This window comes from Hyperolius riggenbachi, chromosome 5 (assembly GCF_040937935.1).
Source record: "Hyperolius riggenbachi isolate aHypRig1 chromosome 5, aHypRig1.pri, whole genome shotgun sequence".
Taxonomy (NCBI): Eukaryota; Metazoa; Chordata; class Amphibia; order Anura; family Hyperoliidae; genus Hyperolius; species Hyperolius riggenbachi.
In genome coordinates this window covers 208,131,609-208,150,862 of record NC_090650.1, presented here as the reverse complement: position 1 = coordinate 208,150,862, position 19,254 = coordinate 208,131,609, and the positions used below count along the sequence as shown (strand labels likewise).

The 19,254-nt window shown below is 47.7% G+C and overlaps 1 protein-coding gene across 1 annotated transcript in view; it reads left to right on the top strand.

Moving 5' to 3' along the window:
* ANKS6 (ankyrin repeat and sterile alpha motif domain containing 6) overlaps positions 1-19,254 on the top strand; it is a 119,964-nt gene that overhangs the window by 1,480 nt on the left and 99,230 nt on the right. The window contains exons 2-3 of the mRNA XM_068236656.1: positions 4,229-4,731; positions 11,531-11,575. Of these exons, the coding sequence (XP_068092757.1) occupies positions 4,229-4,731; positions 11,531-11,575 (548 nt within the window). The remainder of the gene's footprint in view (positions 1-4,228; positions 4,732-11,530; positions 11,576-19,254) is intronic.

The window sequence follows — 19,254 nt, the reverse complement described above, 5'->3', positions numbered from 1 at the left end:
GCATCTGTCAGCAGCCACAACTGTTGCTGTCCACATCTTGCATCAGTCTGAAGTGCACCCCCTCTTCCCAATTTTGTTAACAGCCACAAGTGTGTTCCTTACCTTACCTGTCAGCAGCCACAACTGTCCCCGAGAACAGTCGTTTGTGCACTCTTCCCACAAATCCATCAGTAGTTGCTTGTGCCCTTCTCCCCTTTATCTGTCAGCATCCAAATGCATCTCTTCCCACATCTGTGTTCCAACCCGCATCTGTCAGTCAGGTGTCAACAGTATGGCTCCTCACATTTGCCAGTAGTAACATAAAGTCAGGTCCATAAATATTGGGACATCAACACAATTCTAACATTTTTGGCTCTATACACAGTCACAATGGATTTGAAATGAAACAAACATGATGTGCTTTAACTGCAGACTGTCAGCTTTAATTTAAGGGTATTTACATCTAAATCAGGTGAACGGTGTAGGAATTACAACAGTTTGCATATGTGCAACTTCAACGGCACTTAACAGTGCAGATGGACAATGACCCAAAGCATACTTCAAAAGCAACCATAGCGTTTTTGAAGGGAAAGAAGTGGAATGTTATGCAATGGCAGGGGCGTCGCTAGGGTCATATAACCGTGGCCCGTGCCACGGATATGCCTTTGGGGTGCCCCTAATCCTGTCTCTGGGGTGCCCAGCGTGAGTGCCCCTAATATATTGGCCAGCGCGGCCGCCGTTCGCTCGACACGGCGGCCGCCATGTTGTGGGCGGAACTTGTGGCCAGCGTGCACTCACAGGCTTCACGCTGTCCAATCAGGACTCTGCAAGCGTGTGTGAGAGGCAGGAGGCTGGAGTGAGCATGTCAGCGCGAGTAACTCCACCCCCTGCATGTGTAGAGTGGAGACGGAATTCCGGCACTCGCTGACCCCTGCATGCCGCCAGGCGCCAGCTCGTCTTGCCATCCAGCCACAGCCCGCCTCGCCATCCAGCCACAGCCCGCCTCACACTGCAGGTGCCATTGCCACTTCTCCAGCTCAATATGGCGACCTCCCTCAGCCTGGCTCCCTGCCTCCCGAGTGGCCAGTATAGCGCCATTCCCTGTCACTCCGTCTCTCAGCAACTTTTGAATGCAGCGCGGTTAGGTATTGCTGGAGCTGATGGGGAGCAGGAGCGTGCAGCCAACACTAATTCACTTAGAGGAGGGCTGCGGGCACCATGGCACGTTATGGATCGATGGAGCAGTCTGTGTGGAGGTGGGGAGGATGCATCTCTGCAGCTACATTGTGCCCAGGAGCGCTGACTGACTGGCCGGTGGTTGTGCCTGTTCTGCAAGGAGCCCAGCAAGGATGGAGCAAGAGCTGCAGACTGAAGAGGGGGAGAACAGGGGGGAGAACACAGACTACAGCCAGAGCCAGCCAGGAGGATGCAGCGGCAGCTAGTAAGCAGCGTCTTGAAGACTGCATGGAGAAGGAGGAGGTAGTGCACTCCCTCTGGCTTTCAGTCCATCTTGCTTTCCTTCTGATGTTCTCCCCTTCTCTTTCTCTCTCCCTCCCCCGGGTCCCCCTTTCTCCCCCCTCCCTCTGGTGTATGCTGTGCTGTGAACAGTGTCCGGTGTTCTCCTCTCTCTCTCCCCCCCCCCCCGTGTCCCCCTTTCTCCCCCCTCCCTCTGGTGTATGCTGTGCTGTGAACAGTGTGAGTGGGGGCAGAGAAGAGTGATATATAGTGTGTGTGTGTGTGTGTGTGTGTGTGTGTGTGTGTGTGTGTGTGTGTGTGTGTGTGTGTGTGTGTGTGTGTGTGTGTGTGTGTGTGTGTGTGTGTGTGTGTGTGTGTGTAAATTGGGGTAGTATGGAAACTGGGTATGTGTTGTGTCCCTCTATCTGTGCCTGTGTGTGTATGCCTCTGTGTCCCATCCTGTGTTTGTTCTCTCTCTGTGCCCTAGTGTGTGTGTGCCCCCCCATCCTGTGTGCGTGCGTGTGTCTGTCTGTGCCCTGTCCTCTGTGTGTGTCTGATCTCTGCTACCTTCTGTATGTACAGTATAAGCTGTTACTCTGTGCCTGTACTGATAGTTAACTAGCTGCAGTGTGTACTCATCTCTGCTGCCTCCAGTATGTACAGTATAGGCTGTTACTCTGTGCCTGTACTGATAGTAAACCAGCTGCAGTGTGTACTGATCTCTGCTGCCTCCAGTATGTACAGTATAAGCTGTTACTCTGTGCCTGTACTGCTAGTAATCTAGCTGCAATGTGTGCTGATCTCTGATGCCTCCAGTATGTACAGTATAAGTTGTTACTCTGTGCCTGTACGGATCGTAATCTAGCTGCAGTGTGTGCTGATCTCTGCTACCTCCAGTATGTACAGTATAAGCTGTTACTCTGTGCCTGTACTGATAGTAAACTAGCTGCAGTGTGTACTGATCTCTGCTACCTCCAGTATGTACAGTATAAGCTTTTACTCTGTGCCTGTACTGATAGTAAACTAGCTGCAGTGTGTGCTGATCTCTGCTGCCTCCAGTATGTACAGTATAAGCTGTTACTCTGTGCCTGTACTGATAGTAAACTAGCTGCAGTGTGTACTGATCCCTGCTACCTCCAGTATGTACAGTATAAGCTGTTACTCTGTGCCTGTACTGATAGTAAACTAGCTGCAGTGTGTGCTGATCCCTGCTACTTTCAGTATGTACAGTATTAGCTGTAAAGCCTGGTACACACATACAATTTTGATTAGCCAATTTTAGCTCTATTCATCAAATTCATTGTCTGTTGGCCCCCTTACTGCACGGGGGTGGTAAAATTGGTCAGTGGTTGACCAATCAAAATTGTATATGCGTATACATCTTTGATCTATGCCTATACTGATTGTAAATTATCTAAATAAAGGACATGGGGCTCCATCCAATATTTTGATGGGCAGGCCCGTTATCTGTAGCTAACACCGCTGCTGAGTTCATGTAAATGTGGCCCCACCCATGGCCACGCCCACTCACCGTATGGCCACGCCCATTTTTTGCCGTACCTCCCCGCCTGGTGCCCACAGGTGCCACTGATCTCCAAGGACCCTAGAAACGCCCCTGTGCAATGGCCAAGTCAATCACCTGACCTGAATCCGATTGAGCACGCATTTCACTTGGTGAAGACAAAACTGAAGGGAAAATGCCCCAAGGACAAGCAGGAACTGAAGACAGTTGCAGTAGTAGTCTGACAGAGCATCACCATGGATGAAACCCAGCATCTGGAGGTGTCTATGCATTGCAAACTTAAGGCTGTAATTGACTGCAAAGGATTTGCAACCAAGTATTCAAAAGTGAAAGTTTGATTTATGATTATTCTGTCCCATTTCTTTTTGTCCCTTAACAAGTGGGAGGCACATATGCAAACTTTTGTAATTCCTACAGCGTTCACCTGATTTGGATGTAAATACTCTCAAATTAAAGCTGACAGTCTGCAGTTAACGCACATTGTGTGTGTTTAATTTTAAATCCATTGTGGTTGTGTAAAGACCCAAAAATGTTAGAATTGTGTCGAAGTCCCAATATTCAGATATATTCTCTTGTGGGGTAGGAGCCCTGGACCCTATAGGTGCAAGCTCTAATACTAGTGTGTGAATGTGGCCGATAGCCAATGTCAGACTTCTGTCCGTTGTCTGAAAAAATTTGAGCAGGTCGGGTCACTCTAAAGGTGGCCACACAATATACAATAAAATGATCCGATTTTACGGTAATTCGATACAAACGATCGGATCTCCCGAAAAAATCGAAAGCTTTTTTTCATTCGACTTAAAAATCCGATCGGATTTCCCATTTTCTTCGATTTTCATCGATCCGGAATGCCAGATATTTTTCTTCAATCTTCCTAAAGATTGTATGGTGTGTGTTAGATTGCCAATTTATTAATATACACACCCTAGCAATTTTCTCAGAGTTTCCAATCATTTTTATCATAATTGGAGAAAAAATTAAACATACGTGTGTGGTACATTGGTCATATTTTTGAAATGTTACAATCAGTTAGAAAAATTGATTGCAATTCTTATAATTGAACAGATATTTAAAAAATTGTATGGTGTGTGGCCACCTTTACAGATACAACAGAACATGTCTTAACAGAGGATGCGTTGACATTTGTTCCTTCACTGTGGTCTGTTCCCCTGAATCGGACTGGTTTAGGCTGTAATGTGAACCCCAGCCCATTTGTTTAAAAATGTTTTCTGCCGTTCTATTAAGACTAAATTTATTGCGTTACCTTTTCAGGTCAGGACATCTAAATGTTGCACTGATATTGCTGGAGAATGGTGCTGATGTGAATGCTCAGAATCGGCTTGGTGCAAGTGTTCTTACGGTAGCTTCAAGAGGGGGTCATGCTGGTGTGGTCAAGCTGCTCCTTGAAAGTGGTGCCTTTGTGGACAATTATGATCATTTTGATGTCAATATGATTAGCATCAAAGGGCACAGAGAGGATATGCCGGAGATAACAGCCCTAATGACAGCTGTACAGCATGCTCATGAAGCAGTAGTACGCCTGTTACTGGACTGGGGAGCTGATGTGAATTATCGTGTGAAGACAGGCTGGAGTCCATTGATGCTTGCTGCTCTGAATGGCCGTGTGAGCATAGCCCAGCAATTAGTAGACAGGGGAGCGGATCCTGACCAAGTAAACAGTTTGGAGAAAACACCTTTTGAAATTGCTTTAAACTTCAAGCACAAAGATATGAAAGATTATTTGGATTCTATCACAACAATCAGGCCTAAAACAGGTAGGTATTATTGACTGTTTCTCTTAAGTCGATTTCAGAGCTGTTTTGCATGTGTTCTGTAACAATCTTGCAAGTGGCTTTGCTAGATCAGTAGTAGGGGTGTGGTGTGTTTACTATGACTGTGCTGGTGGAGCATACACATTACACATCTGCTATTCTAAAATTAATAATGTTATTTCAAAGGATATCATTTGTTTTGTAGGAACTTGTCCAAAAGAATACTACTGTAGCTATTTTCAGGGATGGCAATGCTTGTTTATACTGTATCCTAAGGGCCCGTTTCCACTATCTCGAATCTGCATGCGTTTTCTACACGCAGATTCGCACAACCAATACAACTTAATTAGCCTGTTCCCACTTGTCAGGAAAATCTGCACAGCAGAGCCATCAGAATTCACACACCGCAAGACGGTGTGTAATTCGCATACAATGTAATTAATAGGAAATTTGAATGCGGTTTCACGATGCAAATTTTTCATGCAAATTCGCATAAGTTTTCGCTAAAAATCAATGTAAAAGCACACAAACACTGACATGATTAAATTCGCATACTTACAAAAATGTAAAAACGTACGCGAATTCACGGTAAAATTCGTTTTCGCATTTTCCGCAACGACTTTGCACCGCACAAGTGGAAACGAGCCCTAAGACATCTGCCATTACAGCAATGTACTGAGCATGTGTGAGTATTGTGACATACTATATGAGCTTAGCCATATATTTGTGCATGGATGAGTGTAGCAGTAACTGCATATGCACTGGCAGCAGAATAGCAGGTTTGGGCTCAGGTTGTGGGTCGCACTGGAGATGCATGGGCATGAACAGGTGACACTACACAAACACATGAAGACCATGAAACAGAATATGCCACTAGTACTGACAGGATGAATCATACTAGCATCAGTGGATGCTTCTGCAAGGCAGCTAGCCAGCATTATAACCTAGGACTCATACTGCCTGCACATACCGAGTACATACGGATAGCACTTTATGATGCAGCTGCAGGGGCATAACAGATCAGGGAGGCCCCCATGCAGAAACTTTCATGGGCTTCCCACCCTCCTATGTTGCTGCAACCCCCACCCCCCGATCATCTGGTCCCCAACAGGGTGGGGGCCCAAGATTACTTCCTTCCAACCTCCATCAGGGCCCCTGTCTCATGCTCCCTTGGCTGTCGCCTCCCTTTAATAGACCCATAGGTCAGTGCTGCACTAGTAATGGGGCTTACCTCTTCCAGCATCGGCTCCTTGATGCGCTCCCGCTGCAGCCATTAGGTATCCTCTGCCAGAAGGCCAAGATGGATGCTGAGGACACCTAGTGGCTGCAGCTGGAGCACATCAGGAATCTGACCCTGGAAGAGGTAAGCCCCATTTCTACTGCTGCGCTGATCTGTGGGTCTGTTAAGGGGAGGTGACAGACAGGGGATTATGGGACAGGAGGAGAAAAGCGGCTGCTTCCCCATACTTAGGCCACTGGTGTGTGGTCAAAATAGAAGATAAATGACAGAAGTGTGGAAGCAGTACATTTTTCAGCGCTTATAAGGATGCCAAACATAGGATCTTGAAGCTGATTCTGAAGTGAATTGGAAGCCAATGAAGGGATTTGCGTAGGGGAGTTGTGGAGACAGAGCGGTGGGAGGAGTAGATGAGTCTGGCTGCTGGGTTCATGATGGATTTTAGGGAGGCGATGCGGTTTTGAGAAAAGCCTGACAAGAGGGAGTTGCAGTAGTCCAGGCGGGAGATGATGAGGGCATGGACAAGGAGTTTGGTAGTGTCTGGGGTCAGGAAAGGCCGGATCTTGGAGATGTTGCGTAAGTGGAAATAGCAGGCTCTAGCTACGGTTTGGATGTGGGAGGTGAAGGAGAGGGCCGAGTCTAGGGTGACACCCAGGCAGCGGGCTTGTGTGGTTGGATGAATGATTGTGCCATTGACAGTGACATAGAGGTCAGTGGGGGGTGAAGCAGCACGGGGCGGGAAGATTAGGAGTTCAGTCTTATCCAGGTTTAATTTTAGGAACCTGGCAGACATCCACGATGAAATAGCTGAGAGACCAGAGGATACCTTCTCCAGGGTGGTGGTGGAGAGGTTAGTGGTATGGAGGTAAATCTGGGTGTCATCTGCATATAGGTGATAGTTGAAACCCAGAGAGGAGATGAGTTTTCCGATGGAGGCGGTGTAAATGGAGAACAGCAGGGGACCAAGAACAGAGCCTTGGGGGACCCCAACTGAAAGTGGGAAGGAGGTTGAAGAGGAACCATTGAAGGAGGTCTTGAAGGAGCGATTTGAGAGGTAGGAGGAAAACCATGCTAGGGCACGGTCTTGGATACCCACAGATTGCAGGGACTGGAGTAGCAGGGAGTGATCAACAGTGTCGAATGCTGATGAGAGGTCTAGGAGGAGAAGGATAGTGTATTCTCCTTCCACCTTGGCAAGCGTGAGGTCATTGACGACCTTGGTGAGGGCAGTCTCGGTGGAGTGGCCTGGCCGAAATCCTGATTGTAGGGAGTCAAACAGGGAGTTGGAGTCAAGGTAATGGGTCATGCGTTGGTGGACTAAACGCTCCAGGAGTTTAGATGCAAAAGGGAGTAAGGAGATGGGACGGTAGCTGGATGGAAGTGAGGGGTCTAGTGAGGGTTTTTTAAGTAGGGGAAGTACAGTGGCCTGTTTGAAGTCAGAGGGGAAGGTACTCGTGGAGAGGGAGAGGTTAAACAGAGTGGTGAGGACAGGAGCCAGAACAGGGAAGTGAGGACGGAGGCATTTGGATGGCACGGGGTCTAGGGGGCTGGAGGTGGCAGGAGAAGTGGCTAGGAGACGGCTGACTTGGTCCTCTGTGATAGGAGTAAAGGCAGTGAGTGGTGGGTGGGGTGGGGAATAGGTATTGGTGGGGGAGGAAGAGGTGGTGGAGTGGAGGCATGAGATTTCCCGTCGGATGCTGGCTATTTTGTCGGTAAAGTGGGTGGACAGATCAGTGGCTGAGAGGGCGGAGGTGGGGGGAGGAGTGGTGGGGTTAAGGAGGGAGTTGAAGGTGGCGAAGAGGCGCCGAGGGTTGGAGGCTTGGGATCCGATCAAGGCAGCAAAGTATTTTTGTTTAGCATCAGTTAATGCGGTATAGAACAGCTGCAGGTTGGCCTTGTACGCCAAGAAGTCGGAGTTGCTGCGGGATTTCCTCCATTTGCGTTCATAGGTGCGTGTCTGTTTTTGGAGGTTGCGAGTGTATGCATTGTGCCAGGGCTGGGGGTTGATGGGACGGCTGGGGCGGAATGTGGGGGGTGCAGCAATGTCTAGGGCTGCTGAAAGGGCCTGGTTGTATTTGGCCACGGCTTGGTTTGGGCAGGTAACGTTTGGGAGGGTGGATGTGAGGGAGTGGAGGGGGTTGGCTAGTGCAGTTGGGTCTAGGTTATGCAAATCTCTCTGCCAACGACCTGAGGGTGGTGGAGGGTTGGGGGAGCATGATGGGGAGATGGAGAAAGTGAGAAGGTGATGGTCGGAGAGGGGGAAGGGTGTGATGTCCAGGTTGGGAAGGGTGGCGGATTTTGAGAGAATCAGGTCGAGAGTGTGGCCAGCGCGGTGGGTGGGGGAATTGGTGTGTTGGGAGAGGCCAAGGGAAGTAGTGAGGGAGAACAGTTGAGAGGCTTCAGGGGAGTAAGGACTGTCCATGGGGATGTTGAAGTCCCCAAGTATGATTGTGGGGAGGTCAGAGGAGAGGATGTGTGGGAGCCAAGAGGCCAGGTTGTCCAGGAATTGTTTAATGGAGGTGAATGGGGGGCGGTAAAGGACTGCGATGACTGCTGGAAGGGGATGGTAGAGGCGGATAACATGTGTCTCAAATGATGTAAAGTTTAAGGAAGGGGGTGGCGTGAGGACACGGAAAGTGCAGGACGGGGAGAGGAGCAGACCTACCCCTCCCCCAGACCGGTTTTCTGGTCTGGGGGTGTGACTGAGGTGGAGCCCCCCATAGGAGAGGGCCGCTGCTGCAGCAGAGTCAGAGGGGGTGAGCCATGTCTCTGTGAGGGCAAGGAGGGTGAGGGAGCTGGAGAGGAAAAGGTCATGGATTTCAGTTAGTTTATTACGGACTGATCTAGCATTCCAGAGGGCGCAGGGGAGGTCTGGATGGGAATGAGGGAGTGAGTGTGGGTGCGGGAAGGAACTGTGAGGGGGGTGGAGACATGTTTAGAGTGGGGTGTGCATGGAGTCAGTGATGGAGTGGTATGGGAGTTGCGTGAGGTTGGAGGGCAAAATGGGAGGCTAGAGTTACATAAGGTGACCTTAGTGAGGACTAGGTGGTGAAGGAGCAGGTGGAGGAAGAGCATATTGTGATATGTAGATAGAGGAGGAAGGGGAGGAAGAGGTGTGCAGAAAGGAGGAGGAGTCATGGAGTTTGAGAGTAGGGAGAGATGGTTTGTGCAGGCCGAGATGTTTGGCAGTGTTTAAAGTTGTAAATAATGCAAATACCTTAGTGACTGCTTAATGCTGCTGTATTGCTGGTGAATTGTGGTAAATTCAATTAGTAAGATCCTTAAAGCGATCCTTAACCACTTCCGGATTCCGGGTGGTTTGGCTGATCTGTGCTGCGGGGGCTCTTCAGCCCGCAGCACAGATCAGAAATCAGGCAGGGCGATCAGACCTCCCCCCTTTTTTCCCCACTAGGGGGATGTCCTGCTGGGGGGGTCTGATCGCCGCCGCGCTGCTGTGCCTAGCGGGGGGGGGGCTCCTCAAAGCCCCCCTCCGCAGCACTAGTCCTCCCTCTGCCTCCTTCCCTCCCTCTCCCGTCCCCTGTGTGTGGCGCAGGATGGAAAGCCGTCCTGCGCCGGATAGGATAGGCTTTAGCCTATCAAATGCCGGCGATCCCCGGCCAATCAGAGGCCGGTGATCGCCGATCTCCTCTACGGCGCTGCTGCGCAGCAGCGCCGTATATATGTAAACACCGGGGAAGATCTTCCCCGCGTGTTTACATTTACCCTGCGAGCCGCAATCGGCGGCTCGCAGGGTGTTCACGGAGACACCCTCCGTGAACTGACATGGAACGGCTGCTCTTACGAGCGGCCGTTTCCATGGAAACCACTTCAGGATTCAGGGGCGTAGTTAAGCGTACGCAGAATCCTGAAGTGGTTAAAATGCGAGCCGACAATCGTCAAAGCCGATTACACAGCATCCTTATGAACATCCACACAGCCCTAGTGTTTGAATAAGATTGGTCTAGAGACCATTAGCCTGCACTACAATCAGCTGTGAGCTGGACAGGAAGTTGACCAGCATGGGGGTGGACTATGCAAATACTTAGGGCTGGGTGGATGAAGAGGTGTGAATCAAGCAGACAGTAAGATAACAATAGCTGGGCGGAGGGGAGGGGGGGTACAGGTAAATGCAAGCAATTTAGATATTAGAGTAAGGGCAGATCAGAAAAAATAATTAAGTCACATACACAGGCAGATGCAATTTGAGAATCGTGTGCAGATGGAGAAAGTCACATACACAGGCAGATGCAATTTGAGAATCGTGTGCAGATGGAGAAAGTCACATACACAGGCAGATGCAATTTGAGAATCGTGTGCAGATGGAGAAAGTCACATACATTGTCATTGTTTTTGCAGCTTTTCTGTCGCTCTGAACCCTCCTTTTTATCAAACTTTCTGTGCCATCCTGGCTATTTCTCTTTACCAAACCTGTGCCACCCTGTATTTTTCTGCACTAACCATCTTCTCTAGTACCTCTGTTTTTGTGCTACCTCTTTATGTCTCTGTGTGCCATCCTTCTTCGTTTCTTCCTCTCTGCTACCTCGGAATGTGTCTCTGTGGTACCTCTGTCAGTCGATATGTTTCTGTGCCATTCCTTTCCATCTCTTTGCTGCATGGTAGTGATAGCCAGGACTTGTTTCACATGGGTGATTCAGACACTACTAATGCATGAGGAGACTAGACAACTGGTATTGTTTAAAAGGGAATAAATATAACGCTAGTGGATAAACTAGTGGCAGGATATCGGTGTAGCGTTATAGTGGCTATTTTATCCACTCTAGAACTGTAGTCGTGTGATAGCGGTGGAGCATTATAGCAGCTATTTTATCCATGACAGATCTGAAGTATATAAAATAGTGAGCAAGGAGGATCAGTGTTCTGTCAGCAAGGGAGGAGTCATGCTGGTAACTATGTTTTTTTAGCAGGAACCAGGAGCAGTCAACAAAAAATGTTTCAGGGCTGGAGCACACTACACCGTTTTTTTCTTTTTTTTTGAGCATTTAGGGAGCGATTCAAAACGCTAGCGATTTCCCTAAACGCTCAGCTAATGTTAATGGATGATCCAAATTCCACTGGAGCGATTGCGATAACCAAAATCGCAAACGTAGGACATGCAGAATTTTTGAGTGTTAGTGTTCGCGTTAGCGTTTCTGCAATGTAAAGTATATAAACGCTGGTGTAATTGCTCATGGATCGCTGTACAGAGCGATTTGCTAGCGTTTTTAAATTACTGCACACTGTAAAAAATGTTTAAATTAATTGAAAGGACCAATCAGAATTAAAAAGGCTAATCGCAAATTGCTACACAATCGCTGGCAAAAAGCTTACACTTTTAAAATTGCTACCAAAATCACCAGAAAACACTCATAAAATCGCGTACAAAATGCTCATTAAAAAACATTTGCGATAGCGATTTGTAGTGGGTTCCAGGCTTCAATTTGCTAGTTTGGCCCCTAGCCTTGTCAAGAATGGTGATATGGCCCTCTGGCTAAAACGTTTGGACACCTCTCCTATATGACTTCTTAATTACTGTTGTTTTTTTTCTCTCCAAATACATAAACACAGATGAAGAAAAGAGACGACCTGACATATTTCATGCTGTGAAAACAGGTATGTTTATGTACAATACAATACAATAACATTTGTAAAGCGCTTTTCTCCCATAGGACTCAAAGCGCATAGTTGTGTCTCAGATGAATAAAGGTTGCAGGCTGGACTGTGGTACAGAGGAGATAGGTGTTCATAAATGCCAGACTGCAAAGGTGGGTTTTCAGTTTAGACTTAAATGCTTCCAGTGCTATCCTGATTGCGTGTGGCAGGGAGTTCCAAAGTCTAGGGGCAGCATGACAGAAGGCTCTGTCTCTAAAGGTTTTGAGGTGGACTCTGGGGGCGACCAAGGTGTTACATCCTTTTGATCTAAGATTGTGGGGGGTGTGATGCAGTTGCAACAAGTCCTTCACTTATGCAGGGCCCAGATTGTGCAAGGATTTGAATGTCAGTAAGCCAATCTTAAACAAAATTGTCCATTTTATCGGTAGCCGGTGGAGTGAACACAGGGTTGGTGTTATGTGGCAATGGCGGGGTTGGCTCGTTAACAGCCTTGCGGCTGCATTCTATACTAATCGCAGGCGGCGTAGTTCTTTCTTATGAAGGCCTGTGTAGAGAACATTGCAGAAGTCCAACCTTGATGTGATGAAGGCATGGACGGTCCTCTGAAGGAATGAGGTGTTTTTTTTTTTAAACCAACAAGTTTATTGAGGCATATAAAGTAGGTACAGGCGACAGTGCAATAGCTACAGCATATAAGTTGAAAAACATACAGGGATATAGCCATACAGAGTGATTGCAGTTAGTGATACAATCCAGTGTAGTATTAACATTTTGCAAATTAACATTCTGGCATGGTGCAATTTATTACAGGTAAGGGGAATTTGTCATACAACAAAAGATCCGCACCGCATGACTTATTGCAGCAGGTACTGTTATTTTACTGCATTTCAGAATATTGAATGTCATGCGGTGTTGTATATTTCTGAGGTAGGCACATAGTAGTAGCAATTGAGGTTATTTCCTGCTCACCCATTGATCCCATATAAGATGAAATTGGGGAACACGGCCTCTGTGTGTGTAGACTAGTTTTTTGTAGGCTAGACCATTATCCAATCTCTTTATCCAGTTAGAAAGAAGCGGGGAGGCAGGGGACAGCCAGTACAAGGCTATCTCCTGTCGAGCCGCGAATAGAGTTTCGCGAATAAAGGATTTAGTACATGGTTGTATAGCTTCATCTTGAATAACTCCTAGAATGCATAATATTGGGTCCAGCGTTACTGGGGAGCCCATCTTATCATGTAAAAATTTTATTACTTGTTTCCAGAAGGAAGAGATATGGGGGCAGCTCCAAATTAGGTGGTAGAAGGAGGGGGAATCAAAACCACATTTTGGGCACAACTTACTAGCGTTGGGGTTATATTTGACCACACGTGAGGGAATCAGATAGGCTTGGTGCAGGATATAAAGCTGGGTAGCTCGGTCCTTAACGCACAGAGATACCCTCCTTACAGCCTCCAGGGCATCATCCCAGTCATCTTCCTCCAGCCCCAGCCCCTCTGCAATCCATTTCCCTTTGGACCCAAGGGTGCGATCACATGCTTCTTTTGTTATCAATTCCTTATAAATATCGCCTATTTGATGTTTAGTCGGACCCTTTTCGATCAATTGCAATATATTATGGGGTTCAGTGTGGACTGGTGCATTTTTAAATTGAGTAATGTAAGCGTGCTTCAATTGTAGGTATCTAAAAAATTGGGATGTAATTTCGGGGTGGCGGTTTTGGAGGGAAGCAAAGGGAGTAAGGGCATGGCCTGTAATTATGTTTCCTAAGAATGCAACACCAATCCCTTCCCAAAAAATTGGGTCTGGGATGGAGCCGAATTCAGGAAAGTGCGGGTTGCGCCAGAGAGGGGTGTGGTAGTCATAGGTGGAGGAGCTATATAAACCACCTACCCGCTTCCATACTTTAAGGGCCTGGTCTAGAATTGTGTTACTTAATTTGCTGGGTGAAATGTGTTCGCGTAGAAGGTCAAGGGCTATGCTTTCTTTTGATAAGTTGTTGCTATAGCCTAGGGCTTCAGGGTTATAGAGGCCCTCTGTGGAAAACCAGGTGGCTATGTGTTGGAGTTGCGCCGCCAGGTAGTAGTGCTGCACTGAGGGAAGAGCCAGGCCCCCAAGGCCATTTGGGTTTATTAGAAGGGAGTACTTGACACGAGGCCTCTTGTGGTTCCAGATAAAGGAGAGGAAAGAGCCCCTGAATTTTTTAAAGACTGATTGAGGGATATAGATCGGGGAGTGGTGTAGGACGTAAAGCAATTTAGGTAACAGGACCATTTTAATTAAATTTATTCTACCCACAACGGTTAGATATAGTTTAGACCAAGCCTTACACTTCGCTTGTACAAGGGAAATAAGAGGTATAATTTCTGCTTCCATGTATTGAGCAGGATTTGAGTGAATCAATACCCCAAGGTACTTAAAGGATTGCACCGACTGCAGCAGCTCAGATGACTGGGACCATGTTGGAGGGGGGGCATCCAAATGCATCTGGACCGATTTGGTTACGTTTAATTTAAGGCCAGAGTAATATCCGGACTCTTTTATTGTGTCCAGGGCTGTCTTCAAGGAGGAGTCTGGGTCCTCCAGGAATAGGATCGTGTCATCGGCATAGAGGCTGATCTTTTCTTCTGTGTGGTTAGTGCGTAACCCACGTATCAGGGGATTAGTTCTTATACGACAAGCAAGGGGTTCCACTGCTAGGGCGTAGAGCAGGGGAGAGAGCGGGCATCCCTGTCTGGTTCCGCGACCCAGCGAAAAGGGGGCCGAGATCCACCCGTTAGTACCTACCCTTGCCCTGGGGGCCTGGTAGAGTAGCTTCACCCAGTTACAAAAGGCCACCCCGAAGCCAAACCTGGCAAGGACCGCCTGCAGGTACGGCCATTCAACAGTATCGAAAGCTTTGGCCATGTCTAGGGAAGCGATGACTCTATGGCCCGAGTTCAAGTGATTGGCTTGTAAGTTTGTCATTAATCTGCGAATATTTATTGCAGTGTTTTTGCCAGGCATGAAGCCGGTTTGATCAGGGTGTATTAAAGATAAAATTACTGAATTTAGCCTAATGGCCAGTACCTTTGCTAGGATTTTAATGTCAGATGTGAGGAGTGAGATTGGGCGGTAAGAGTCACATAAAAGAAGGTCCTTGCCAGGTTTGGGCAACACTATAATGAGAGCCTCCGTCATAGAGGAGGGAAGTCGGCCTGCCAGGTAGGCCGCTTCATAGGTCTGAAGAAGTATTGGTGTTATGGAATCAGAGTATCTTTTGTAAATTTCTATGGGGAGCCCATCAAGACCAGGGGCCTTTTTATTGGGGAAGCTAGCAATTGCTGTATTTAATTCGTCTTGGGTAATGGGGGCATCAAGTAGTAAGACCTGTTCTGGGTTTAATCTAGGAAGGTTAATCTCAGAGAGAAAGATTTCAGAGTCAGTTTGTGTAGCAGGGGTTTAGGAATGAGGTGTTTAATCCTTGCAATATTCCTTAGGCGAAAGAAGAGCTGAGATTTGATTCCTGAAGCTTAATTTCTCATCAATCAGTAACCCCATGTGGTTATGTAGCAGTAATTGAAATACTACACTAATAAACTCTCTAAGATGAGTTTTTAATATGGATACAGTATGTTATGGTCCTTTATAACTAATATTAAATAATAAATGCTACAAGATTTCATTTCAATTTGCAGATATTTCCCCACTGTTTATATTTTATGTGTGCCCTATTACAGCAATTCCATTCAATGTATAGTTACCAAGTGGGGGGCTTTTAGTTTTTAACTTTGATTTTATTTGATATGAGTGCAGCACTGGAGTTACTCTGATCATGGACTATGGTCTAGGAGTAATCTTTTTATGTAATTTTTCATTAAAGTCTTTTAAACAAATTTCATACATATATCCTATAATCCTAATACCTGCTGTTGTTGGATTACATGTGGCTGTATGCCTTGGGCTGGTAGAGGGCAGATGGACAGGTGTTCGTCTGCAGCCTGCCATTCCGGGGATATATAGCCAGCATAGTTGAAGGATGGCACTTCAGTTTATGGCGACGCACTAATCCCCATAGCAACATGGGAGGCGGTATGTTTATCCATGAGGGAGCGTTGATTGGCTGCGGTCTGTGCCGCATACGCCACGCTCTCAGGGTTTCAACTAATGCCGATGGGCGGGTACCCCCATTGGCTTAGTACGCGTGACATAGATTTATGCGGATATAGTTCCGCATACGTCACGAAGGGGCATCTTGCCACTGATTGGTCGGCGGCTTTGGAGCAGTTACGTGCTGTTCCCGTACGTATACTACGTAGCGGAGAGGCGGAACTTTAGGAGGTATTGCCTGCTGATTGGCTGAATCTCTTCTTTTGGCTTTTTGCTGGCCACGAGTGATGCATTTGACAATGGCATTAACATGAGTAGAGGTATGATTAGCGCTATTGATCCTCATAAGTGGGATATATATGGGATGTACGTATATGGTGTATTGATGTTTTTAATACCAAAAGGGGAGTTTTTTTCCTCTCTATTCAGTCTTCCATCAGGTCCACCTCTGACATGGCGGTCTCTGGTTGGAGGGCTCTGGTGCTGCACTCTCATTGGTCCATAGATACTATATAAGTGTATGTGATGTTTGATGAGTTTATGCAGTGTTTTGACAACTTGATAAAGAGCTAGATTGCTCGAAAAAGCGGTCTGTCGTTGTATCCTCTGCCTTATCTGATGTGATCAATAAAAGAAGCTTTATCTATGTTACGGCCAGAACCCGAAGTGTGGCCACTTCTAGTTCTGGCCGGCCACTTCGGGTTCTGGCCGGCCAATGCGCGAAGTGGCCGCAGCGCAGCGGCCAATGTTAGAAATGGAATGTTTCCTTTTAATATGAATGTAGTTTTCCTGGCCGTATGTAGCAAAAAAAAACCAGTTCGTTCATTGAATGAAATGAAGCCGCCCGGCTTCTGCTCCGCCTCCTCTCCTCCGCCCCTGCCTCTCTCTCTCTCTCTATCTACTTCGGGCAGCCGGCGGGGACACGCGTGTCCCCGAGAGTCGTTCGTGGCGCCAGGAAAGCAGAGCGGGGAGGCTGCAGACATTGCTTCTGCCAGCCCCCGCTCTGCAGGGACGAACGACAGGATTGCCTGCCGCTACGAACGACTCTGGAGGGGACACGCATGTCCCCCGCTGCCAGTGTCGGGGAGAAGAGAGAGAGAGCGAGAGAGGCAGGGGCGGAGGAGAGGAGGCGGAGCAGAAGCCGGGCGGCTTCATTTCATTCAATGAACGAACTGTTTTTTTGCTACATTTGGCCAGAGACGGCCAGGAAAACTACATTCATATTAAAAGGAAACATTCCATTTCTAACATTGGCCGCTGCGCTGCGGCCACTTCGCGCATTGGCCGGCCAGAACCCGAAGTGGCCGGCCAGAACTAGAAGTGGCCACACTTCGGGTTCTGGCCGTAACATCTACATCGGTGGTGCCTGCACGACTTGTTTTCAGCAATTCCATTCTGTAACATTGCCAGCTGACAGCATGTATATTTTGTAAGGCACTTCATATAAAGAAAATGACTACATAAATATTGATATGCACTTCTTGTGTTTGCAACTGACCGTGTATTTGTCCTGTGATGAGCAAAGTTCCCATTTGTACTCCTACCATAATAAATGGTGACGCACCAACTCAGACTATTGTATTTGCTGGTCATAGAAGCATGGCTTTCCTTTAAAGCAGTAGGATCAGCCATACTATGCCAGGGAAAAAAACACATATATAAGTAGATAAATACTTGATCTACTTACATAACACATGTATTATACTGTCCACGTTTTGATTTCAGTGAATGTTATATAGTAAATTATGGGAATTCTGTTCCTGGTGGGGGCCATGTCTTTTGCCCACAGTTAAAGGGAAGGTTCAGGGACTATCTAAAAAAAATAAAAATCCATTTCCACTTACCTGGGGCTTCCTCCAGCCCGTGGCAGGCAGGAGGTGCCCTCGGCGCCGCTCCGCAGGCTCCCGGTGGTCTCCGGTGGCCGACCCGACCTGGCCAGGCCGGCGGCCAGGTCGGGCCTCTTCTGCGCTCCATGGTGCGTTCCACGCCGGCGCGCTGACGTCATCGGACGTCCTCCGGGCTGTACTGCGCAGGCTCAGTAGTTCTGCTTTTTTTATTTTTTTTACACACAATTGTCCATTTACAGAGAGATTTCTCTCACCCAGCATGGGTATGTGTAAAAATACACCCCAAAACACATTATACTACTTCTTCTGAGTACGGCAATACCACATGTGTGACACATTTTTGCAGCCTAGGTGCGCTAAGGGGCCCAACGTCCTATTCACAGGTCATTTTGAGGCATTTGGTTTCTAGACTATTCCCCACGGTTTAGGGCCCCTAAAATGCCAGGGCAGTATAGGAACCCCACAAGTGACCCCATTTTAGAAAGAAGACACCCCAAGGTATTCCGTTAAGAGTATGGTGAGTTCATAGAAGATTTTTTTTTGTCACAAGTTAGCGGAAATTGACACTTTGTGAAAAAAAAAAAACAATAAAAATCAATTTCTGCTAACTTGTGACAAAAAATTAAATCTTCTATGAACTCGTCATACACCTAACGGAATACCTTGGGGTGTCTTCTTTCTAAAATGGGGTCACTTGTGGGGTTCCTATATTGCCCTGGCATTTTAGGGGCCCAAAACCGTGAGTAGTCTGGAAACCAAATGTCTCAAAATGACTGTTCAGGGGTATAAGCATCTGCAAATTTTGATGACAGGTGGTCTATGAGGGGGCGAATTTTGAGGAACCGGTCATAAGCAGGGTGGCCTCTTAGATGACAGGTTGTATTGGCACTGAATTGCAGGAAGCGCAGGATGTTCTCAAATCGTGACCTGGACATGGCAGCAGAGAACATGGGCATGTGATTGATGGGTGTCTCCTGGGGTGGTTAGAGGGGAAAATAGATGCAATCAATGCACTGGGGAGGTGATCGGAAGGGGGTCTGAGGAGTATCTGAGGGTTTGGCCGAGTGATCAGGAGCCCACACGGGGCAAATTAGGGCCTGATCTGATGGGTAGGTGTGCTAGGGGGTGACAGGTGGTGACAGGAGGTGATAGATGGGTGTCTCAAGGTGTGATTAGAAGGGGGAATAGATGCAAGCAATGCACTGGCGAGGTGATCAGGGCTGGGATCTGAGGGCGTTCTGAGGGTGTGGGCGGGTGATTGGGTGCCCAAGGGGCAGATTAGGGTCTGATCTGATGGGTAGCAGTGACAGGTGGTGACAGGGGGTGATTGATGGGTGATCAGTGGGTGATTAGATGATTAGAAGGCAGAATAGATGTAAACAATGCACTTTGGAGGTGATCTGAGGGTAGGTCTGCGGGCGATCTGATGGTGTGGGAGGGTGATCAGATGCCCATAAGAGGCAGGTTACAGGTGGTGACGGGATGATTGATGGGTGATTGACGGGTGATTGACAGGTGATTACAGGGGAGAATAGATGTATACAGTACACAGGGGGGGAGGTCTGGGGGGGTCTGAGGTCGTTCTGAGGGTGTGGGCGGCTGACTGGGTGCCCTAGGGACAGATAGGGGTCTGATCTGATGGGTAGCAGTGACAGGTGGTGACGGGGTGATTGATGGGTGATTGATGGGTGATCAGTGGGTGATTAGATGGCAGAACAGATGTAAACAATGCACTTTGGCGGT